This window comes from Stegostoma tigrinum, chromosome 44 (assembly GCF_030684315.1).
Source record: "Stegostoma tigrinum isolate sSteTig4 chromosome 44, sSteTig4.hap1, whole genome shotgun sequence".
In the NCBI taxonomy this organism is placed as follows: Eukaryota; Metazoa; Chordata; class Chondrichthyes; order Orectolobiformes; family Stegostomatidae; genus Stegostoma; species Stegostoma tigrinum.
The window spans coordinates 7,450,137-7,476,252 of NC_081397.1; the positions used below are offsets into that span (position 1 = coordinate 7,450,137).

At 46.5% G+C, this 26,116-nt stretch overlaps 1 protein-coding gene across 14 annotated transcripts in view; it reads left to right on the top strand.

Annotated features, from left to right (window-relative positions):
- Positions 1 to 26,116, top strand: part of LOC132206954 (uncharacterized) — a 622,337-nt gene that overhangs the window by 385,303 nt on the left and 210,918 nt on the right. For 6 of the 14 annotated variants that reach the window (XR_009443239.1, XR_009443241.1, XR_009443234.1 and 3 more), the window contains exons 4-7: positions 6,670 to 6,806; positions 8,588 to 8,746; positions 15,697 to 15,964; positions 20,080 to 20,392. The exons of 1 other annotated variant lie outside the window; for it this stretch is intronic. Coding sequence is in view for 4 of the 13 variants with exons in the window: in XM_059642072.1 (XP_059498055.1) it covers positions 6,670 to 6,806; positions 15,697 to 15,773 (214 nt within the window). In the remaining 9 variants the exon portion in view is untranslated. Of the gene's footprint in view, positions 1 to 6,669; positions 6,807 to 8,587; positions 8,747 to 15,696; positions 15,965 to 19,622; positions 20,405 to 26,116 lie in introns of those variants that run through there. 7 more of the 14 variants (XR_009443240.1, XR_009443233.1, XM_059642072.1 and 4 more) reach the window with 5 other exon arrangements.

A 26,116-nucleotide genomic window follows, 5' to 3' on the forward strand; every position in this document is an offset into this window, starting at 1 on the left:
TGACACAGCAGAACTCCCTCAATATTGTTTTTCTGACAGTGATGCACTACTGATCCTTCGGCAGTGCCCCTTGATATCAATCTTTTCACATTAGACCACTCCCTCAGCACTAACTCTCTGAATGTGCAGCACTTCTCAGGACTGATTCTGTGATATTTCAGCACTCCCACATCATTAACCGTCTGACAGTGCAGCCCTCCCTTTATATCAACCCTCCAACAGTGCAGTGTTTCCTTAATATTGGACCTCTGATTGTGTGATACTCCCTCAGTGCGAAACTCTGACAATACAGCACTCTCTCTGAAATAACTCTCTGATTAAGCACTTCCTCTGTGCTGACCCTCTGAAAATGGAGCTTTCTCTCATGACTGACCCTTTGCAGTGCTGCACTGCCTCAGTACTCACTCACCACAAGTGCAGCACTCCATTAAGAGTGATCCTCTGACAGTGTGGCACTCCCCTAATATTGGTCCACTGACTGTGTGGCACTCCCTTAATACTGACCTGCTCGCGGTGCATCACTGCTCTGATATCAAACCTGCAGCTCTATCAGAGGGTCTGTCCTGAGCAAGTGCCCCATCGTCAGCATGTCAGTTCTGAGGCAGTGCCTCTATATCAGTGAGTCAACATTGAGGTAGCTCCTGACGGTCAGAATTACAGGAGTGCCTCATATTTAGAGGGTCATTAACTGAGGGACAGCCTCATGATCAGCGGGTCAGTCTTTACGGACTGCCTTATAGCCAGTGTGTCAGTTCTGAGGCAGTGCCCTCAATGTAACAGATTTAGAAATGGGGGAGGGGAAACATGATTAGAAGGTCAGTAGCAAGCTATTGGAACTTTGTCAGAGGGTCAGTACTCAGCGAGTGCCTCATTGACATCGGGTCCATACAGAGGGTTTGCACTGAGGGAATGCTTCCTTGTCAGAGATTCAGAACTGAGAAAGTGCCTCATTGTCAGAGGCTCATTCCTGAGGCAGTGCCTCATTGTCAGAGTGACATAATCAGATAGCACTCCCTCAATTCTAAACCTTAATACTGACCCTCTGACAGTGAAGCACTGCCTCAGGACTGACCCTATGATAATGAAGTGTTCCTCAGGACTGAACCATTGACGATGTGACTCTCCATTCGTGTTGACCTTCTGATAATGGGGTTCTCCTTAAGTACTGACCCTCTGACGGTTGTGCACTGCCTCAGTACTGACCCTCTAAATATCTGCCACTCCGTCAATTCTGACCTCCTTACGATGAGGCATTACCTCAATACTGACTGGGGTGCAGGTCTCTGGCACAGAGTCTGTCGCTCTTGCAACGAAGGGAAGGGGGTATAGGAGGAGAGTGTTAGTCATTGGGGACTGAATAGTTAGAGAGACAGATAGAAGGCTTGTTTGGAACCGAAGAGACTCACGATTGGTGCGTTGCCTCCAGGTGCTAGGGTCCGTGTTGTCTCGGATAGTGTCTTTGGGGTCCTGAAGGGAGAGGGTGACCAGCCCCAAGCCATGGTCCACATAGGTACCAACGACATAGGTAGAAAGAGGGATAGGGATGTCAGGCAGGATTTCAGGGAGCTCCGCTGGAAGCTGAGAGCTCAAACAAAAGGAGTGGTTATCTCTGGTTTGTTACCCGTGCCAAGTGATAGCGAGGCAAAGAACAGGGAGAGATTTCAGCTGAACATGTGGCTGCAGGGATGCTGCAGGTGGGAGGGCTTCAGGTACATGGACAATTGGGGCTCATTCTGGGGAAGGTGGGACCTGTACAAACAGGACGGTATCCACTTGAACCAGAGGGGCACTAATATCCTGGGCGGGAAATTTGCTAGTGCTTTTCGGGTGGGTTTAAACTAGCTTAGCAAGGGGATGGGAAACTGTGGTGTAGTTTCAGTACACAGGAGAAAGAGAATAGAGAGGACATGGACAGGATCTCAGTGTCACAGGAGTGTGCTGGCAAACAGCAAGCTGAATTGAAGTGCGTCTACTTCACTGCCAGGAGTATCCGGAATAAGCGAGGTGAGCTTGCAGCATGGATAGGTACCTGGGGCTTCGATGTTGTGGCCATTACGGAGACATGGATAGAGCAGGGTCAGGAATGGATGTTGCAGGTTCCAGGGTTCAGATCTTTGAGTAAGATCGGGTAAGGTGGGAAAAGAGGGGGAGATGTGGCTTTGTTTGTCGAGGACAGGATAACGGAGGCTGAAAAAACTTTTGAGGACTGGTCTACTGAGGTGGTATGGGCTGATGTCAGAAACAGGAGAGGAGAGGCCACGCTGCTGGGAGTTTTTTAATAGGCCTCTGCAAAGTTCCAGGGATCTGAAGGAGAGGATTGGCAAAACGATTCTGGGCAGGAGTGAAAGGAACAGGGTGGTCATTATGGGAGACTTTAACTTCCTAAACATTGACTGGAAATGCTGTAACTCTCGTACATCGGATGGATGAGTTTTCGTCCAATGCTCGCAGGAGCGTTTCCCGACACGGTACGTCGAAGGGCCGACAAGAGGGGAGGCCACACTGGATCTGGTACTTGACAGTGAACCAGGCCAGGTGTTTGATTTAGTGGTAGATGAGCACTTTGGAGAGAGTGACCATAATTCGGTTACGTTTAGTTTCGCGATGGAGTGGGAGAGGAACATGCCACAGGGCAAGACTGACAGATGGGGGAAGGCAATTATAATTGGGCAAGACTTAGGAGGCAAAGAATGGGGTAGCAAAATGCAGGGGATGGGGACAATCGAAATGGGGAGCTGGTTTAAGTAACAGATATTGCGTGTCCTTGATAGGTACGTCCCTGTCAGGCAGGGGTCAGTGATAAGGTAGGGGAACCGTGGTTTACTAAAGAAATTGTATCTCGCGTTAGGCAGAAGAGCGAGGTTTATGTGATGTTGAGATGAGATGGATCAGTTGATGCGATGGAGAGTTACAGATGAGCAAGGAAGGATTTAAAGAGAGAGTTAAGAAGAGCAAGGAGGGGTCCTGAGCAGTCATTTGCAGGTAGAATAAAGGAGATCCGTAAAGTTTTCTTAAGGTATGTGAGGAATATAAGGATGACTGGGGTAGGAATAGGGCCAATCAAAGACAGAAGTGGCAAGTTGTGTGTGGACCGGGTAGAGATCGGAGAGGTGCTAAATGAATATTTCTCATCTGTTTTCACTGAGGAAGAGGAGAATATCATCGAGGAGACGACTGAGATACGTGCTATTAGACTTGAAAGGATTCAGGTTAGTAAGGAGGAGATGTTATCAATTCTAGAAGGTGTGAAGCTAGATAAATCCCCTGGGCCTGAGAGGATTTTTCCGAGAATTCTCTGGAAAGCTCGGGAGGAGGTGGCGGAGCCCTTGGCTTTGATCTTTGAGTCCTCATTGTCTGCAGGTTTAACACCAGAGGACTGGAGGATTGCAAATGTTGTGCCCTTGTTCAAGAAGGGCAGTAGAGATGAGCCAGGCAATTACAGCCAGTGAGCCTTACGTTGTTGCAGGAAAAGTTTTGGAAAGGGTTATAAGAGATAGGGTTAATAATCATCTCGGAAGCAACAATTTGATTGGAGAGAGTCAACATGGATTTGTCAAGGGCAGGTCGTGTCTCACAAACCTCATGGAGATTTTGAGGAGGTGACCAAGCATGTGGATGAGAGAAGGCCAGTTGACGTAGTGTACGTGGACTTCAGTAAAGCCTTTGATAAGGTTCCACATGGTAGGCTATTGGAGAAAATACGGAGCCATGTGATTGAGGGAGATTTAGCAGTTTGGATTAGAAACTGGCTTTCGGTAAAAAGGCAACCAGTGGTGTTTGATGGAAAATATTCAGCCTGGAGTCCGGTTACTCGTGGTGTGCCTCAAGGATCTGTTTTTGGCCCACTGCTGTTTGTCATTTTTATAAATGACTTGGACGCAGGCATAGGTGGATGGGTTAGTGAGTTTGCAAATGACACTAAAGTCGGTGGAGTGGTGGACAATGTGCAAGAATGTCGCATGTTGCAGGGAGACTTGGATAAAGTGCAAAATTGGGCGGAAAGGTGGCAAATGGAGTTCAATGTGAGGTGATTCGCTTTGGGAGGAATAATAGGAAGGTACAATACTGGGCCAATGGAAAGATTCTTGGTTGTGCGGATGTGCAGAGGGACCTTGGCGTCCATGTACATAGATCTCTGCAAGTTGCCACCCATGTTGATAGTGCTGTGAAGAAGGCATATGGTATGTTAGACTTTATCGGTAGAGGGATTGAGTTCCAGAGCCGTGATGTCATGCTGCAACTGCACAAAACGCTCGTGCGACCTGTTCTGGTCGCTCCATTGCGGGACGAATTCGGAAGCATTGGAAAAGGAGCAGAGGAGATTTACCAGGATGTTGCCTGGTCTGGAGTGAAGGTCTTATGAGAGAAGGCTGAACGACTCGAGTCTGTCCTCATTGGAGAGAAGGCGGCGAAGAGGGCCTTTAATAGAAACATACAAGACGATCAGAGAAAGATGAGTCAGGGTGGACGGTGAGAGTCTTTTTCCTAGGATGATGATGTTGGCTTGTACGAGGGGGCTCAGCTACAAATTGAGGGGTGATGGATTGAAGACAGATGTCAGAGGCAGGCTCTTTACCCAGAGAGTGGTAAGGGCGTGGAATGCCCTGCCTGCCAATGCAGTTAACTCAGCCACATTCAGGGCATTTAAACAGTCCTTGGATAAGCATAGAGATGATGATGGGATAGTGTGAGGGAATGGGCTTAGATTAGTTCACAGGTTGGCGCAACATGGAGGGCCGAAGGACCTGTTCTGCACTGTATTTTTCTATGTTCACAGATGACACTAAAATGAGTGAGAGAATAAAGTCTGAAGAGGACAATGAAAATCTGTGGAAGGATGAAGAAAGTTAAAGTGAATGGACAAGGGTCTAGCAGATGGAGTCCAATGATGGTAGATGTGAGGGTATCCATTTTGGTAGCAATTATGGAAAAATGGAGTCTTGCTTAAATGGTGAAAAATTGTAGCATGCTGCTCCGCAGAGTGAGCTGGGCAGCCTTGTGTCTGAATCAGGTAGTTTGCAGATGCGGCTGGTAATTGAGACAGCAAATGGAATAGTGTCCTTCATTGCGAGAGTGATGCAGTTTAAAAATCGGGAGGGTATGCTACAGTTGTATAGGGTGCTGGTGAGGCTTGGTGTGGAGTAGTTTGTTCAGTTTTAGTCTCCTCACTTGAGAAAGGATGTACTTGCACTGGAGGGGGTGCAAAGGAGGTTCACGAGGTTGATTCCAGAATTAAAAATGTTGCTGTATGGGGAGAGATGCGGTAGACTAGGATTGCAGTCACTGGAATTTAGAAGAATGAGGGGTGATCTAATAGAAACTTTCAAAATTATGAAACAAATGGATCGGAAATTGTTTCCACTGATGGGCGAAATTCCAACTCGGGGGCACAGCCTCAAAATAAGTGTGAACAGATTTAAAACTGAGTTGAGGATGAGCTTCTTCATCCAAAGGGTTGTGAATCTGTGGAATTCTCTGCCCACTGAAACAGTTGAGGTTCCCTTGTTGAATGTTTTGAAAGCCAAAACAGATAGATCTTTGAACAGGAAAGGAATTGAGGGTTCTGGTGAATGGGAGGGTAAGTGGAGCTGAGTCCGCAAAAAAGATCAGCGGAACGAGCTGGAAGAGACAGATGGCCTACTCCTGTTTTATTTCTTATGTCCGTATGTCCTTAGATTGCCATCCTTGTCATTCCTCCTTCCCTGGAATAGGCCAGTTCTGAACTGAAGAGTAGGTCTTTAAATAACTCCCACGTATCAAATGTTGACTTGTTCAATAAAAGCTCCTCCCAATTAATACTGCTCAGCTCCTACCTAACACTGATGTAATTTTCCCTCCCCCAATTTCGTCCCTTCCCACAAGGTCCTGATTATCCATGGCTGTCTTAAAATGTAAGGAGATGCGATCGCCCATTTCAGAAGCTCCTGCTTCACTGTTTTTCCCAAGTGGGAATCAGCTACAGGCTTTCTTGTTCCACGATGGGGGAGGAAATGGCCCAGTGGTATTATTGCTGGACTGTTAATTCAGAGACTGAGATAACATTCTGGGGACCTGTGTTCAAATTCCAGCACAGCAGATGGTGGAATTTGAATTCAATACAAAAGAAAATCATGAATTAAGAATATAATGATGACCATGAATTGATTGCCAAATGTCAGAAAAACTCACCTGGTTCACTGATGTGCTTTAGGGAAGGAAACTGCCACCCTTAGATGATCTGGCCTCCATGTGACTGCAGACCCACAGCAATATGATTGACTTTGAACTGTCCCCTGGGCAATTAGGGATGGACAATAAACACTGCGGAGCTAGTGATGTCCTCCTCCCATTAACAAATAAATAAAATTGGATTCTACATCTTCCGATCCAAGATCGTTTCTTGCTCTCAGACTAATTTCTTCGCTTACAGTCACTTTCCCTCCTGCCTGTCTTTTTGGAATGTCGTATAGCCCTGCGCTCTTAGCTCCAGTGTTGATCTCCTTGTAACCATGTCTTTGTAATAGCTATAAAATCATGCCCGTCAACCTAGAAATGTGCTTTAATTTGTTGATTTTGTTCTGAATACAATGAGCACGCAAGCAAAGAGCCATGAATTTAGCTTTATCACTTGATTTCACCTCTTGACACTATTTACAGCTGTTTTCTGTTTGTACATGCTGTGTTTTCCAGTACCACGCTGAGTATTGTTATCCCGATAGTTCTTTCGTATCAGTCCGTGTGTATTCCTGGGCGAATGTGCTCGTGTGGTCTCAGGAGTTGCGGAGGTCACGGCTCTGGGACAGCCATTTCATCGCCCGATGCTGCAGGTAAGAAGAAAAGAAAATCTCTTGCTCTGAGCTCTGCAAACCTGGGCAATGTCAAAAGGGAAACAAGGTCAAAAGAATTTCAACAAGAATCTCAAAATTAACTGCTGAATTCATATCAACATTACGGGGATCGCCCAACTTAGTGGCCAAAACATCCCACTTTCTATTCTTCACAAACAATCCAAAGGCTGAAGTATCCGTATCCCTCTTACCTTTTATGGTTTTTGAGCTGATTTCTTGTTTCTAACTTGTGCATATTTGTGGTGCCTTATGACTTCTTGCATTTAGCAATTGATAAACTCACTCTCTCAGGAGTTCAGGAGAAGCTAGTTTTCTAGAATCCCCAGTGTGGAAACAGGCCACTCAGTTCAACAAGCCCACAGCAACCCTCCAAAGAGCATCCCACCTAGACCCATCCCCATCCCCATTCCCCTACTCTATCCCTGTCAGCCTGCATTTCCCATGGCTAATGTACCTAACCTAGACATCCGTGGGCACTGTGGGTAATTCAGCATTGCCAATCCACCTAACCTGCACATCTCTGGACTGTGAGAGTAAACCAGAGCACCCAGCAGAAACCCACACAGACAAGGGGAGAATGTGCAAACTCCACACAGACAGTCATCCGAGGCTGGAATGGAACTCGGGTCCCTGGTGCTGTGAGGTAGCGTTACTAACTACTGAGTCACCGTGTCACCCTGAGTTATCTTGACTCCTTCTGAAACATAGGAAGGTATCCACAAGACAAAGATCCTTCTTAATCAGCTTAATTCGTACCAACTGAGGTGGATCTAGTTGGGTGTGTAAAGAAGGGGAGTCTTTCACGAGGGAACTTAACAATTTGGGAGACTCAGTCACCGAGGGAGCCTGACCCGAAGACTGGTCAAAACAATAATGATTGGATATGAATTAGTTGGAATGCAGCTGTTAACAGTAATCCTCCATCCCTATGTGGGAGAGATTTAACATTCAAAATCAAAACTGAAACTCTTGAACAAGTTAGTTCAAAACAGCCAGTTCTCTGATTGAGGTTGTGGACTTGCTCGCCGAGCTGGCTTCTTCTCATTCAGACGTTTCGTCACCATGATCGGTGACATCATGAGTACAGCCTCCAATGAAACGATGTTATTCTACTCTGTCTGGAATTGACACTGTCCAGTCTGTTACCATGAGTACTGTCATTTCCGGTTTTGATCTGTATGGGCTTGTATGTGGGGGTCCAATTGTATCTGTTGGTTGGTTGCATTATGGGTGGAGAATCACGCCTCTCAGAGGACACTGCGACAAGGTAACCGTAGTAGCCCAAGCCAAGCATAGACCCGCACAGGAATTCCGAGAGGCATGGTTCTGCACCCGTTCTCCAGCCTCACATTCTTGGTCTCTTCAGTCTGAATATGATGACTCAACCATATCCTTGATGACAAAGAATAGAGTCTTATTTCCCAAAATCTACAAACAGGACTGTCCAGACAGATCCATTTGTTCTAATGATATCATCTTCTGCTGGAGGGATTCCGAAATGTCTGCATTCTTCCTCAACTGAGCATTCCTTGCATTTGTGGTTGACAGAGCTGTCAGCCATGTCCATTGTGCTGCAGGGTTCCCAAGCGGAATATGAGTTGCTGTTCCTGCAACTTTGGGGTGGCATCATTTGTGGCACTGCAGGAGGCCCATGTTCAGTTTGGTTATGACTTTTGAGGAACGGATGGTCCCTTTGAGATTGAAATTCGAGAAAGATTTCAGGATTTTTTCATGTTCTTGTCTTTCTGTTATGTCCCTAGGAAAAAAGCAATGAAAGTGCCGTTAATTTTTTGCATGGCGAGCTGCTGTATACTAACCGGTCTCACACCATTACCAACACCTTGCCCTTGTGAAGGCAGATATGGATCAGGTTCTCAAAGCTGATAGAAGATTGAAACCACTCTAATCCTGTGACGATGGTAAGTTTCCCTTCTTTAAAAAAAAATGCTTGCAGCTGAATTCGCATAATATAGAGCACAGTGGCTCTGGTTAACACCACTGTCTCAATTCCACCCTTTGATGACTTTCTGTGTGGAGTTTGCACATTCTCCATGTGCCTGCATGGGTTTTCTCCGGGTGCTCGAGTTTGCTCCCACAGTCAAAAGATGTGCAAGGTTTGTGGATTGGCCGTGCAAAATTTCCCAAGGTGTTCAGTGACGTGTAGGTTAGGTGAGTTATAGGTGGATGGTTCTGGGTGGGATGCTGTGAGGGGCAGTGTGGACATGTTGGGCTGACCGACCTGTTTCCACACTGTAAGGGTTCTCTGATTCATGATTCCATGATTTTACCGAGCGCAAAGGTACAATATTGACTCGTCATATTTGTCTCACCTCTTTACACATTGACAAGAAAGCTTTAATGTCAGTTTCTATGCATTTGCAACTTGTCTGCTGTCTCTGACAAGGCTGACTATATCTCCTTCTTAATGCACATCTCCTGTCCCCTAACACTGAGAGGTGACACTTGCTTTTCATTTAGTACAACCAATAAAACAATAGCCTCCATATTACATCCAGCGGCTTCTCTTAACACTCACACACTGTTCTTTTTTGCCTCCAGGTATTGACCACTCATCATTGCTAATTCCTCATCTCATCTCTCTCTCATGCGCGCTCTCTCTCTCATGCGCTCTCACTCTCTCTCTCTCTCTCTCTCTCTCTCGCTCTCTCTCTCGCTCTCTCTCTCTCTCACTCTCTCTCACTCTCTCTCACTCTCTCTCACTCTCTCTCACTCTCTCTGTCTCTCTCTGTCTCTCTCTGTCTCTCTCTGTCTCTCTCTGTTTCTGTCTGCCTCTGCCTCTCTCTCTCTCTCTCTCTGTCTTTATCTCTCCTCTCCCTGTTCTCCCCCATCACTTCACTCACAGGCACCAACAGAGGCTCACAGTCACACTATGTTGCACATGCATATTCTGTCCCTCATGCACAAACACACTACACACACACTACCACAAGTCTCAAGTACACCCACACTACCACAAATCTCTCCCTCACACACTTAGGTTTGCAAATTCACTTGCTGTCAAGCTCACTCACACTTAGAGATACACTCACTCCCTCATGCATGCTGTAACACTCCCTTCTTGTGCGAACTCCCTTTCACACACTCTCAAGCACAGTCACTGGCACACACATTCTGTCGTGCGCACACACACACTTTCATGCACTGTCTTTGCACTCTTGAGCACAATCATATGCTCACCTCTCTCTTGCACACAGTCAATTTGATTTGAGTCAGAGATAATGGGAGCTGCAGATGCTGGAGAATCCAAGATAATAAAATGTGAGGCTGGATGAACACAGCAGGCCAAGCAGCATCTCTGATGAAGGGTCTTGGCCCGAAACGTCAGCTTTTGTGCTCCTGAGATGCTGCTTGGCCTGCTGTGTTCATCCAGCCTCACATTTTATTATCTTGATTTGAGTCACATGTGCCCAGGTACAGTGAAAAGTTTTCTTCTGCATGCAGTATAGACAGGTGATATCAAACAAGGCGCATTAGTGAAACGGAACATGGTGACAGCTGCAGAGAAGATGTACAGAGAGCAAGATCAAAATTAGATTTAAGCTTTTCAGTGTCCTATTCAGATGTCCAATAACAGCGGTGAAGAAGCTGTTCTTGAATCTTTTCACGCATGTATACAAACTTTTTTTACATCTTCCCTTCAGAAAAAGGGAGAAGAGAGTGTAATTGTGGAGTGAGAAGGGCCTTTGATTATGTCAGTTTCTTTCCCGAGGCAGCGGGAAGTAGAGGTGGAATCAACGAATGGAAGGCTGGTTTGCATGATGGACTATGCTGTGTTCATGACTCTGCAGTTTCTTGTGGTCTTAGGAAGAGCTGTTGCCAAACCATGCTGTGACATGCATCCAGATAGGATGCTTTCTCTGGTACATGAATGAAAGTTGACCTTGCGGACACTCCAAATTACCTTAGCCTGCTGGGGAAATAGAGACATTTGGTGTGCTTTTTTGCCCATTGCGACGATCTGGGTGGACCAGGAGAGATTGTTGGTGATGGACACTCTCAACTATCTCCACCTCAGCAACATCTCTCTCACTGTCTGATGCAGGCGCTCACACACTCACATTCTGTCACCTATTGTGTCTGTCTGTCTCTCCCTCTCTCCCTCATCGCCCATCTCTCTCTCGCTCTCTCTCTCTCTGTCTCTCGCGCTCTCTGTCTCTCGCGCTCTCTGTCTCTCGCGCTCTCTGTCTCTCGCGCTCTCTGTCTCTCGCGCTCTCTGTCTCTCGCGCTCTCTGTCTCTCGCGCTCTCTGTCTCTCGCGCTCTCTGTCTCTCGCGCTGTCTGTCTCTCGCGCTGTCTGTCTCTCGCGCTGTCTGTCTCTCGCGCTGTCTGTCTCTCGCGCTGTCTGTCTCTCGCGCTCTCTGTCTCTCGCGCTCTCTGTCTCTCGCGCTCTCTGTCTCTCGCGCTCTCTGTCTCTCGCGCTCTCTGTCTCTCGCGCTCTCTGTCTCTCGCGCTCTCTGTCTCTCGCGCTCTCTGTCTCTCGCGCTCTCTGTCTCTCGCGCTCTCTGTCTCTCGCGCTCTCTGTCTCTCGCGCTCTCTGTCTCTCGCGCTCTCTGTCTCTCGCGCTCTCTGTCTCTCGCGCTCTCTCTCTCTCGCGCTCTCTCTCTCTCGCGCTCTCTCTCTCTCGCGCTCTCTCTCTCTCGCGCTCTCTCTCTCTCTCGCGCTCTCTCTCTCTCTCGCGCTCTCTCTCTCTCTCGCGCTCTCTCTCTCTCTCGCGCTCTCTCTCTCTCTCGCGCTCTCTCTCTCTCTCGCGCTCTCTCTCTCTCTCGCGCTCTCTCTCTCTCTCGCGCTCTCTCTCTCTCTCGCGCTCTCTCTCTCTCTCGCGCTCTCTCTCTCTCTCGCGCTCTCTCTCTCTCTCGCGCTCTCTCTCTCTCTCGCGCTCTCTCTCTCTCGCGCTCTCTCTCTCCCTCCCCCACCCCCCCAACCACTCTGGCTTTGTGTGTCTCTCTCTCTCTCTCTCTCTTTTTCTCACACACCAACTCATTGCTCAGTATTCCATGGTATCTGAATTGTTGGAAGAATTAACTGAGACTTAGCGTGGATTTTCCCCCAAATTAGTTAGGACAAAGCAGAACCAATTCTGCCTGGAAGAAGAAAGGCAGGAGCCATAATAATTAGGGATTGTTTTGCTAGAGGAACCGTGCTGTGATATGCATCCAGATAGGATGCTTTCTGTGGTACATCAATGAAAGTTGCCCTTGTGGGCACACGGAATTGCCTTAGCCTCCTGGGAAGTAGAGACAACGGTGTGCTTTTTTGCTCATTGCGATGATGTGGATGGACCAGTGAACTAATCTAAGCCCATTCCCCTACACGATCCCATTATCATCCATATGCTTATCCAAGGACTGTTGAAATGCCCCTAATGTGGCTGAGCTAACTGCATTGGCAGGCAGGGGGTTCCACATCCTTCCCACTCTCTGAGTAAAGAACCTGCCTCTGATATCTATCTCAAATCTATTATCCCTCACTGTTTAGCTGTGCCCCCTCATACAAGCTGACGTCATCATCCTCGGAAAAAGACCCACACTGTCCACCCTGTCTCATCCACTGATCATCTTGTATGTCTCTATTAAATCCCCTCTGAACCACCTTCTCTCCAATGAGTACAGACCCAAGTCCCTCAGCCTTTCTTCAGAAGACCTTCGCTCGGGACCAAGCAACATCTCCTCTGCACCTTTTCCAATGCTTCCACATCCTTCCTGTAATGGGGCGACCAGAACTGAATGCAATATTCCTAATGAGACCGCACCAGCTTTTTGGACAGTTGCTCCGGATCTCCATCCCACTGCCAATAAAACCTAAAACACCGTAAGCCTTCTTCACAGCACTGTCAACCTGGATGGCAATTTTCAGGGATCGACATCGATGGACACCCTCTGCACAGCAACACTACCAAGAATCTTTCAATTGACCCAATATTCTGCCTTCCTATTATTCATCCCAAAGTGAATCACCTCACATTTATCCGCATTGAACTCCATCTGCCACCTTTCCGCCCAATTCTAACCGATCTACCAATGCCTCCGTCCAAGTCATTTATAAAAATGACAAACAGCAGTGGCCCCAAAACAGATCCTTGAGACAAACCAGTAGTAACCAGACTCCAGGCTGAATATTTTGTATCAACCACCACTGGTTGCCTCCTTAGCCAAAGCCAGTTTCTAATCCAACCTGCTAAATCTCCCTCAATCCCATGTCTCCATGTTTTCTCCAATAGCCTACCATGTGGAACCTTATCGAAGGCTTTACTGAAGTCCATGTCCACCACGTCAACTGCCCGATCCTCATCCACGTGCTTGGTCACCTTCCAAAATTACTCACTGAGGCTTGTGAGACACGACCTGCCCTTGACAAATCCATGTTGACTATCTCCCATCAAATTGGTGCTTGTTCGATGATTAAAAATCCTATCTCTTATAATCCTTTCCAAAACTTTTCCTGCAACAGACGGAAGGCTCACTGGGTTTATAATTACCTGGGTCATCTCTACTGCCCTCTTTGAACAAGGGCACAACATTTGCAACCCTCCAGCCTTCTGGTACTAAACCTGTAGACAATGAGGATTCAAAGATCAAGGCCAAAGGCTCCGTCACCACCTCCGTCGCCTCCCAGAGAATCTGAAAGTTTCGAAGGATGATGCGTTGTATCCGGAGGTTGGTGGGGTGGTACGTTAGGACGAGGGAGACTTTGTTTTGGTTGTTGTTGCGGGGTGGGGTGAGAGGGATTTGTTGCAGGAAATGCTGGAGACACGGTCGAGGGCGTTATCAAACACAGAGCGGGGCAAGTTTTGGTCCTTGAAAAATGAGGACATCTGAGATATACAGGAATAGAATACCTCACCCTGGGAGTGCAGATGCAGAGGCAAAGGAATGGGGAATAGGGGATGAATTGTTGCAGGAATATGGTGGGAGGAGGTGTAATCTTGGTAGCTGTGGGAATTGGTGGAGTTGAAATGGATATTTGTTTCTCAGTGGTTGGAAATAGAGTGGTCCAGGTAGGAGAGAGAGGTATCAGAGATTGTCCAGGTTAACTTCAAGTTCGGGAGGAAGGTGTTGGTGAAGTGGATGAACTGTTCGAGCCCCTTGTGGGAACACGAGGCGATGCCGATACAGTCATCAATGTCACGGAGGAAGAGGCGGGGTTGAGGGCCAGTGTAGGTACGGTTCCATGTAACCTACCAAGAGGCAGGCATAGCTTGGGCCCATTTGGTTACCCTGGCCACCCTCTTTGTCTGTAGGAAGTGGGAGGAATTGAAAGAGAAACTGTTGAGGGTTGTTCAAGGACCGGAACTTCCCCCTCCTCAGTGGCCAAAAACACCCTCGACCGTGTCACCCGCGTTTCCCACAATTCATCCCTCACATCCGCACCCCATAATAACTACCAAAACAGTGTCCTCGTCGCCCTCACGTACCACCCCACCAACATACGGATTCAATGCGTCGTCCTCCGACCCTTCTGCCATCCGCAATCCGACCCCACCACCAAAGACATTTTTCCCACCACCCTGAGGTGACCCCCTTATCCGCTCCACACTCCCCTCTAGCACTCCCTACACCCAGCACTTTTCCCTGCATATCCATAAATGTTGTCATCACAACGTTTAAAATTCACTGGTCCCGATACCTCACCCCCATCCCAGGCCCCAGGAAGAATGTCCTCATCAAACAGATGTTGACCTGCACATCTGGTAATGTGGTGGACTGTATCCACTGTTGCCGTTGTGGCCTCCTCTACATCGGGGAAACCAAACAGAGGTTTGGGGACCGCTTCACCTGTGCTCAGTTTGCACTAAAGAACTGCACCTCCCAGTCGCGAACTGTTTCGACTCTCCCTACCAATCCTCAGGGAACATGTCCATCCTGGGCCTCCTGCATTGCCACAACGATGCCACCTGAAGGTTGCAGGAGCAGCACCTCATATTGCGCTTGGGAACCCTGCACTCCATGGTATCAATGTGGACTTCACAAACTTCAAAATCACCCCTCCCCCTCCCGCATCCCAAAATCAGCCCACCTATCCCATCCTGCCACCTCAAACCCCACCCCCATTTACTTCCTCCTAACCTCTTCCCGCCCCGGAGACCTGTTCGTCCTCCCCGGACTGGCCTATCCCCTCCCTACCTCCCCACCAACACTCACCTCTGCTGGCTCCATCCCCACCTCTTTAACTTGTCTGCCTCCTCTCCACCCATCTTCTCCTCTATGCATCTTTGATCCGCCTCCCCCTCTCTCACTATTTATTTCAGAACTCTCTCCCCCTCCCCCTTTTCTGATGAAAGGTCTCGGCCCAACGTGTCAGCTTTTGTGCTCCTCAGATGCTGCTTGGCCTGCTGTGTTCATCCAGCTGCACACTTTGTTATCTCTACATCTCTTAACAACCTCATTAAGTGAGTTCGAGAGCGAACTATGCAGGGTAGACTTTGGGTTTATCATTCTAACTTGCCAGTCCTGAAAGATGAAAGTTGGTTTGTGTTGGATGTTTGTCTCATAGCTATGAAAGATATCCTGAAAGGATTTTTCAAATCTTTTGTTGAGAATTGTACCCATTTAGTCGCTAATCCTTTTCCTTCTTTAAAGTTTCCTTGGTAGTGACAAATTTCAAATATCTGCAGAATTTTATTTGGCTTTGTCTTGGTTCTCTGTGATTCTCTGTTAATGGCTCCACGACCTGCCAGCTAATTACAGAATTTATCATTGATGTGCCTGGACTAAAATCTTTCGTCTTACACTATATATCCCAATTTCAGGAGAAAGTCCAGAGAGACCTTTAAAAGGAAAGGGGATTAGAAAGAAAATCTAGCGATCAAAATCATGAATAGTTGATAAATTATTTGCATTCCATATTTCCAGAACCTGCCCCGGAAGAGAGAGCCCAGAGAATTGCCAAAGCTGTCCGCAAACAGTCAATAGAAGTGAAGGAAAATTAGGAACAACTGAAAATCCGTGCGAGCAACTGGCAGAAACAGGTGGAAAAGGCGTTGGAGAAACTTAAGAACTGCAGAAAGTTCTGGATGATCTTGAGGCTCATGTGATAACAGCTGAGGGGGTCCACACTGATTGGCAACCTGTGAGTGACCTGCTTATTGACTCATTGCAGGATCACTTTGATCAAACCACAGTAAGTGCAATTACATTACACTTCACTCATGAACAGATGTAACCACAATGTTGTATCGAGACGATCAGTAATATGAGTACTTCAGTAATATTGATTGAATGGTTGTTAACTTAATTTGCAAATTAAAACTTAGTTGAGCATGCCTTCTGATGATATCACATGGTTAATATTAGTATAGTTGAGGATTCTATGAGTCAGTGACATCAGCTGAGTTATCTGCTTGTTGCCATGTTATCAGGGTTAAAGGTAAAGTCTTAGCACACCATTTGGCGACTCCTTAGAGAGAGACAACTGGTTATGATTTAACCTGAAGATCACCATGCGTCAGGGAAGTAGAGGGGTTGAGGCGAAGACCCTTTGTGGTCAGCTCACTGGTGTGGCAATTGAGCCCTCTCTGCAGGGCATCAGTCTGCATCACAAACCAACTGAATTTGAATAGAGTTTAGGATTGGAGAGCCATCCATGCAATTATTTTTTTTTAATGAATGTTTCTCACTGGGACTCTCTCACTGGCAAACTTTTTGAAAGCCAGCTCAGCCATACAGGCGAGATCAGTTCCTGATCTCAGCTGAATTTTTTGACGTGGGGTGGGTCAGCGTTAGGAGTTCATTGATTGGAATGAATTCTCATTAAGTTAGCGAGAGGGATACTGCACGTGAATAGATCGATGTTTTGAAAAGAGGATGAGATATGAGCAAAAGTTGAATTGATGTGGAAGACCAGCCACAATCATCATCGACGGTGGAGCAAGCTTGAGCGGCCATGCAACGTTGTGCTGCCGCTATTTGACTTGTTCTGTGGAAAGGAAGGAAAATGGTCCAAGTGTCAAAAATGCCAAAGACCACATCATTCTACAACCTCAAAATTTGATTGTGTTCAGCATATTATCACTCCTGGTACCCCTAAATCCTGGTCTATCATCTCAGCAGCTCGACTCTGCCCAAAAGCTGGTTACTTGTGACATTTTTGAGGGATCTTCCCAAGTCTGAAAATCAGTTTTGTTTTTGTACAATCAGAGTTGGCCAGTGTGGAAGGAGGTCGTTTGGCATATCGTAGCTCTTTGAAATAACTCCCCAATTCGCCCCCCTCTGCTTGGCAATGACTTCAACCACTTATAAAATCTCTTTAATGGAGGGAGACTTTGAAGGCATCTGATTGGAGTATTAACGATCCCAGAATACAACTGAGCCTTATTAAGTTGTTAGTTCTGATGATCAAGAGTTTGATGAAAGAGGATTGTTTGAAAAAGTGCCTCAAAAGAGGAAATGTACAGAGGCTAAGAGGTGTAGGAAGTTAGCGAGTTTTGAGAGGATTTGTTGCTTGGGTTGAGGTTCTGGATGTGAGTTCGCTCGCTGAAGGTGTAGGAAGTCTCTTCTTGGGTTTGAAGCCGACACAATTAAATGTTTGGCAACTAGTAGTGGGCTGTTTAAAATCAAGAGTGGGCAAGCGGACGTAATGAGACGAGTGCAGATGTCCTGAAGTATGGTTGGACTGGTGGAGATTACCAAAATAACGATAGGCAGAGCCAAGTAACGATTTGTAAAGAAAAATGAGAATTTGATAAAATTACTGTTAATAGTATCAGTCAGGTAGAAAGTACAGAGAATAGGAATTGGTTCAAGTTGAGACTCAGGCAGTGGAGTTTTAGACGACCTCAAGTGTTCAATGGACAAATGTGGGTCTCCATCAGGGAATGCATTGGAATTGTCAGGTCCAGAAGTGAAGTAGTTCCAGGTGAAGGTTTCACTGCTAATGAGCCGAGACAAAAGACAGGTAGGCAGGATTGAAAAGATGTCAAGAGACAGCTTTAGGGATTGCATGAATGTGTGGTCGGACGTTCGTCGTGGGATAAACAAGATGCCAAGGTTGTGCTGTGACAAGTGTAATATTACATTGCATTACTCCGCCTTGGCAACAATCAGTAGGTTGTGAATAGAAGTTGGTGTGGGGACCACAAAGTGGTCTTCCCAGTTTTAAATTGTTATCTCTACATAGTTGCGCAACTTTATGTTCTGTTCAAAAGGCATTACTGATGAGGAAACAGAAGTTAGCCATTTGTTTACTGGTCAAAAAATCTTGATTTTTCCACCATGTTCTCCAATTATTGACACAACATGTGCAGCGTACGAAGTGAACCGTTCAAACCATAAAAGATGTTAAAATTGTGGAATATAAAGTTAAATTTATTTTATTGAAAATTTAAATAAATTACATGAAGGTTTGACCAAGACTGCAAGGAATTAGATGGAACACCAGATGAACAAAACAAGCAGTAGTAAGGTGGTATAAGCTGGATGTTCCTCAAGAAACAGAACGCAGCCAACCTTTCTTCCATCGGGGGATTAATTGTGTGGTGTCAGACACAGTCGATTCAATCATTCCTTCTGTCTTTGCTGTCTGACTGGACTATGGTTGTAATATTTCCTTTTTTAAGCGCTCAAGGTTAGACATACTTCACTTGACATTCTCATTTTATAAATTTTAAGAAGTTGACTTATTGTCAAGTCACGATAGGATTGAAAACACATTCTATAACTGTTTGAAGTCAGAGTCACATGACACCAGCTTGTCGTACAACAGGTTCATTTGAAATCACACAAGCTTTTGGAGTGCAGCCCCTTCATCAGGTGCAGTTAGTGAGGTGACCACAGAGAGACACAGCTTATAAGCAGAGAGATCAAAAGATCATAGAATTGGCGTGAGTGGAGTGTCAGATAATAACTCTATACAGGTGACCAAGAGTGTTGGAGGCAAGTAAAGCGTTTATAAAGTCAATGTCAGTGCTGTGTTGTCATGATCATCAGGCAACGCAACAGGAATGTACAAAAGGTGACATCTCAGGTCAGACTCTGACTTGTAGTTTAGAGGCTTGTGTTCAGAATCTGTCTTAGAGTTTTAACCTTTATTTCAAAAGCAAGAATTTATAAGATACCACACTGACTGTAACTACAAGTTGTGTGTTTCTTCAACAAAATATCTGCAAACAAACAAACATCCTGGATGAAGACTTATTATCTGACACTCCACTCACACCAGTTGCAGGATGTTTTGATCTGTTTGCTTATGAATTGTGTGTGTGTGTGTTTTCCTCCCTGACCGCACCTGATGAAGGGACTGCACTCCCAAAGCTTGTGTGATTTCAAATAAATCTGTCAGATTATAACCTGATGTCATGTGACTTCTGACTTTGTCTATCCGAGTCCAACACCAGCACCTCCACATGATAACTGTTTGGAACCAAGTCAGCGCAACAGGTACATATCGAACATTTGACTTCGGAAGAATGCCGAGTGCTGAAAAGTTCATTAATAACAAAGGATTTCTTCATTGTGCCATCTATCGTAACATGTTGCATCTCACAGTCACAATGAAAGGATGGCCACTTCAATTTAGCAGGGCCAAGAACAGTTATGGACATTTTTAGCATGGGAGGAGGCCATTCAACTTATTTTAACTGTCCCAGCTCTCTCCCAGCGCAAGAAAATTAATCCTTCTCTCGAACTCATTCCACATATTTCACAGAATTGAAATATATAGGTACATACTGAGGAGATTTTAACATCAAGTGAGCAGTTCTCGCCCTTCACCTTGTCACTAAAAATGGAAAACGTGACTTACAAGGAGTGGGTCTTTATTTTGTTCTGTTTTGATGATGAAGCAGATGCAAGTCTAAGTGCTGGAACTGGCGTCTTGAACTTAGCAACTGTTCAACGTGTATAAAATGAATTCTGTGCACATCTGCTAAAAGCCGTTTTATGGAAGGAAAAGGTACCAAAGAAGATTTGGTGTATTGTGCTTGATGCTATTCTACTCCAACCTGTGAAAACAGAACTCTACGACTGTGAATGTTGAGTTCTGAGAGGGTGCTATCTTGTTTGAATGTACATTGCTAAGCCTAGGCCTATTTTCCCAACAGCAAAATTGGTAATCCAGCAAGAAATGGCTATTTCTCACATTTGTTGGCTGTAAGTGTCTGTTTAAAGTTTGAGTACAGTTTCCTCATACACAGGTGCTTAACCTGCTTTTACAGTTGGAACATTTGTTGTGCCAATGAAAATTTTTTGAATGGTTTCACGTCCAGTTTTCCTCTTTATACATATTTGGTATTTTTTCAGGGTAAGGACTATCTTCAAAATCTGAGATTGGGTTTTGAAAGACAGCAGCCTTTGTTTTGGAGAGATAATGGGAACTGCAGATGCTGGAGAATGCGAGATAACAACGTGTGGAGCTGGATGAAGACAGCAGGCCAAGCAGCATCTTAGGAGCACAAAAGCTGACGTTTCGGGCCAAGAACCACCTTCAGAAAATGGGGAGGGGGTGCGGGTTCTGAAATAAATAGGGAGAGAGGGGGAGGCGGATGGAAGATGGATGGAGGAGAAGATAGGTGGAGAGGAGAGTATGGGTACGGAGGCAGGGAGGGGATAGGTCAGTCTGGGGAGGCCGGTCAGGTCAAGGGAGCAGGATGAGGGGAAATCGGGGTGCGGTATGAGGTGGGAGGGGGGATGGGTGAGAGGAAGAATAGGTTAGGGAGGCGGGGACGAGCTGGGCTGGTTTTGGGATGCAGTGGCCGGACAGGAGATTTGGAAGCTTGTGAAATCCACGTTGCTACCATTGGGCTGCAGGGTTCCCAAGCAGAATATGAGTTGCTGTTCCTGCAACCTTCGGGTGGCATCATTATGGCACTGCAGGAGGCCCAGGTTGGACATGTCCTCTCGGGAATGTGAGGGGGAGTTGAAATGGTTAGTGACTGGGAAGTGCAGTTGTTGATTGCAAAACTGAGCGTAGGTGTTCTGAAAAGCGGTCCCCAAGCCTCTGCATCGTTTCCCCAATGTAGAGGAAGCCACAAGGGGGACAGCGGATGTTTTGGATATTTCTTAAGCATTGATTTTCATTCAGAGTTGGTTGGATTTTGCTGAAGCAATAGACATAACTCACTATGACGTAGACAATGTCAGAGTTCATGTTTCGCGTCCTGTGACCCTTCCTCAGATCACACTCTTCACTGATGCTGCCAGACCTGCTGAGCTTTTCCAGCAACTTCTGCTTTTGTTGCTGATTTACAGTGCCCACAGTTTTTTTGTATTTTACGACACAGACAAAACTTGATCTCTGCAGGAAGTATGATGCTGCATTCTCCAACTTCCCTGCCTTTTTGTAATATAATATTGTCTTTTTAGGACAGAAGTGGCTTTCTTTTGTTTGTTTAAACTTCCGCACATACTTTCTATGCAGGTTAAAAGTCTACACCTTTTCAGTTCTCTGCTGCATAATGAAGACTTGGAACAATTTTTTTTATAAAGTAGAAAATCAGTGTGGTTTGTTTTCCAAAATGTGATGTGTAAGTGCAACACTTAAGTGTGTTCATCAAACTATTGTTTCCTTCGATCTTTGTGTTGCAGAAATTTCTAGAATCATTTCATATATTTTTTTTGATATATTTTAGCAGCTTTCCTGGAGCAAGTCTGTTTTCCTTCGGATGAGACGACTTTCAGACATACTCCCTTTATTATGAGATTTAATTACGGTAAAATGAGGAGGATTTTTATTCACTGAGTCACAAAGGACTATATGTTTAAAGCATTGGAAAATGCATTCTGTTCTGACTGTCATGTTATCTGGTGTTTGTACCAGGCTTTCCGATAAAATGCAAGTGATTAAGGATGCTAATGATGCCACATGTTATTACAAGAGGAAATGAACATACAAGTAAGGATTTTATGCCACATTTATACATAGCATGGACCACGCAGCATGGATGCAGTGACTGAGGGAAATGCTCACAGCGAATTGCCCCCTCCATCCTGACCCGCTCACAGCGACTTGCCCCTCCAGTCCAGACCCGCTCACAGTGACTAGCCCCTGCAGTCCTGACCCGCTCACAGCGACTTCTCTCTGCAGACCTGACCCACTCACAGCGAATTACCCCTGCAGTCCTGACCCGCACGTTGCGACTTGCCCCTCCAGCCCTGACCCCGTCACAGCGACTCGCCCCTTCAGTCCTGTCCCAATCACAAGGACTTGCCCTCTCCGTCCTTACCCACTCACAGTGACTTGCCCCTGCAGCCCTGACCCCCTCACAGTGACCTGCCCCCTCACTCCTGACCCGCTCTACATTGAGGAAACCAAGCAGAGGCTTGGGGACCGCTTTGCAGAACACCTCCACTCGGTTCGCAACAAACAACTGCACTTCCCAGTCGCGAACCATTTTAACTCCCCCTCCCATTCCTTAGACGACATGTCCATCATGGGCCTCCTGCAGTCCGACAATAATGCCACCCGAAGGTTGCAAGAACAGCAACTCATAATCCGCTTGGGAACCCTGCAACCCAATGGTATCAATGTGGACTTCACCAGCTTCAAAATCTCCCCTTCCCCAACTGCATCCCAAAACCAGCCCAGTTCTTGCCCTCCCCCTACTGCATCACAAAACCAGCCCAACTGTTCCCTTCCCCCGACTGCATCCCAAAACCAGCCCAGCCTGCCTCCGCCTCCCGAACATGTTGTTCCTCTCACCCATCCCTTCCTCCCACCTCAAGCCACACCTCCATTTCCTACCTACCACCTCATCCTGCCTCCTTGACCTGTCCGTCTTCCCTGGACTGACCTATCCCCTCCCTACCTCCTCACCTGTACTCTCCTCTCTACCTATCTTGTTTTCTCTCCATCTTCGGTCCGCATCCCCCCCTCCCTATTTATTCCAGTTCCCTCTCCCATCCCCCTCTCTGAGGAAGGGTCTAGGCCCGAAATGTCAGCTTTTGTGCTCCTGAGATGCTGCTTGGCCTGCTGTGTTCATCCAGCTCCACAGTTTGTTATCTTGGATTCTCCAGCATCTGCAGTTCCCATTAACAGTGGCATTTTCCTCTTCATCAAAGTTTGTGCAAAAGCAACACGATATGGGGCGGCACGGTGGCTCAGCGGTTAGCACTGCAGCCTCACAGCACTGGGGACCCAGGTTCAATTCCAGCCTCAGTCTGTGTGGAATTTGCACCTTGTCCCTGTGTCTGTGTGGGTTTCCTCCAGGTGCTCCGGTCTCCTCCCACAGTCCAAAGATGTGCACGCTCGGTGGATTGGCCATGCTAAATTGCCCATAGTGTTCAGGGACGTGGGTCTGGGTGGGATGCTCCAAGGTTTGGTGTGCACTTGTTGGGCCCAAGGGCTTGTTTCCACACTGTAGGGAATCTAAACAATCCTGTTCCCACATCTCCATGTACCCTGCTGATCACTGCACACAGAGATGTTTGATAACAAAAGGATAACAATAATATTCAAACCCAGTGCTGGAGATGTATTTTAAATCCACTGAGGCCAGTGTCGATCTCCAATTCAACTTTTATTTACAAATGAACTGTCTTCAACTTTAGCACTGCCTTATTCAGAGATAGTTGCCAGGGTGTCAGCATCTCTGATCCTCACACTTCTTATCTGTCAGCCAGGGCTCCCTGATTTGGGCTGTTAATATGGAACAATCAGGCAACTCATATTCTGTGAGGTTCAACTGGCCGACCTGGTCACAAACCAGTGCGGTGTGTTCATCGAAAATCAAACGTACTAGAAAGATACCATTCCATACCAGTGTAAAGGAAGGCATGAGGCTAAAGTGGGGAGGGAAGGGAACTGCTTATTGGGGGTGGCCCAGAGAGTGGAAGAAAATCGAATGGGAAGAAGACCATTTGAGACTGAGGGAGAGAGATGTAATTGCCTGAATGAGGCATTCCAATTGCGAAATGGATTTTTGTGTGTACACCATGTTCAGTTTCCCCGATCTTAATCTGTACTCCTCTTTAAATCATTAGTATCTGAAATTTCTGTATCATTTCCAAATGTTCTGTCTCTAATGTTATGCTGTTGGAATTGGTTGAACTGCAGAGATATTATTTATTTGCACAAATGTCTTCAGTGAAATGAGTTGCATGCTATATATGTATTATTCTTCCTGATTCTATTGTACGCATACAAATTAAAGTTAGTTCCACTTTTGAACAAAAAACTGCTTTTAGATGTCTGATGTATCTCATTTGCCTGCCACTTAGTCTTGTTGATGAGTTGTGTTTCTGTTTTGTGAAGAAATATGAATGAGCTGGAGCACTAATGGCAATGCCCAATGTGGTGATCTTCCAACATTGCAGCTGGAAGGTTGGGGAGGGAGGGGGATGGGTTTCACAAGAACTATCACAGAGGGAAGTGGAGAGACAGGTGATGTATGTGGCAGCACCGAGACAGTGAGGAGAATGAAATGCAGCCTGAAGGGGAATCTGGCTGTCGTCGCAAAGGCACGGGCTGAATGGAAGAGGACAGAAAGGATTCACTCAGAGGAAGAGAAGATCAGACTAGACTGATTGTGAAACAGGCAGTAATGATTGGCAAGTTACTGATAGGAGGGTGAATCAATCGGGCTCACTTCAAGACTGTTGACAGTTACCATATAGTTCCTGGGAGATGTGCAGATCAGGCCAGGCTCATAGAGAAACGCTTCCCGGAGTAATTAACATGGAGACCCCACTGGGAAAGAGTGAGGGGTTGGCCGTCCTGCTTCCATTGCTGCTGGTGATGTCCAGGCCAGTCATTCTGGCCAGAGACTTCAGCTGCATCATCGGCACGAATGAACAATATGGAGGGTATGACAGTGAACTGGACTCGACGTCCAGATTTCTGATGGAAACGGTTGAATTTGCCAAGCTGCATAACATCTTCAGCACCCCTGCAGACTGAGCACAGAGTAGAAACGCCTGGTCATAGCCAGACGGGTCTATACACCCATTGGATAGATTTCCTGTTTGCGCCCACACGTCCTCGATCATATCCATTGAAGTCAAGCCGGTGTTCTTCTCTGACTACTGCCTCCTGCTGGCTGACTGTCACCAACAGGATGACCAGCGGGCTGGCAAGGGAACATGGAAGCTGAATGTGAAACTGTTGACCCCAGAAAAATCATTAAGAAGCTCAAAAGAGAGCACACAGGTTGGAGAACGATGAAGACCCTTTTTGCACTTGGTGGGAGGCAGTCAAAGGGAACACCAAGAAGTTCTTTGGCCTGAAAAGTGTTCAGAAGGTGAGAGAGAGTTGGGCAAAACTGTTCAAACTCCAGAAACCCGTGCAACACCTCCTCTTAGTACAGACAATCGGGTCACTGTCACGGAGGAGCCCCAGGAGGTGTCGAGGCAGCAAGCCCCACTCTCTGCCTTGGAGGCCTCCAAGATAATCTTGCGGTTCAGGGTCTGCACTGTGGAGCAAGAGAGAATAACAGTCAGAGACAGACAGCACTGAAACAGACCGTTTGGTCCAACTTGTTCATGCTGACTCGATATCCTAAATAAATGTAGTCCCATTTGCCAGCATTTGGCCCATATCCCTCTGCACTCTTCCTATTCATTTTCCCATTCAGATGGCTTTTAAATGTTGAAATTGTACCAGCTTCCAGTCCTCTCTCTAGCAGCTCATTTCATACATACACCACCCTCTGCATGAAAATAATGTACCTTAAATCCCTTTTAGATCTTTCCCCTGTTACTTTAAACCTCTGCCTTCCAGTTATGGACTCTCCCACCCCAAGGAACAGACAATGTCTATAAACCCGATCCATGCCTCTCATGCTGTTACTAATCTCTATCAGGTCATCCCTCAGCCTTTGATGCTCCAGGGAAAATAGACCCAGTCGATTCAGCCTCGTCCTTTAGCTTTAACCCTCCAACCCAGTCACCATCCTTGTAAATCTTTTCTGAACCCTTTCCGGTTTCACAACATCCTTCCTACAGCAGGGAGACTGGAATTAGATACAGTATTCCAATGGAGGCCAAATCAGTGTCCTTTAAAGCTGCATGTGACCGAATGAGATGTGTTCACATTCCTTCTTGAAAATGCTAAAGGAGATCTCTGTGCTCAGCAGCGTGAAGGATGAACATAGCTCGATAAATTTGTCTCAATCTGACATCCTGAAGCTCAGCAAATCCTTTTAACCCAGTCCGTATGACACTCTGACCACAGCCAGCGCAATGACACCCAGACATTCCTGTCCTCGATCCTGGGGGTCTTCGACAACACCAAGCAGGAGAGCCTGGACCGACCATTATCTCTGGATGAGCTGGAGAAGGCCTTCGAGTCCTTAGAAAAGAATAAAACTCTGGGAAGTGATGCCTTTCCAGCCGAGTTGTATTC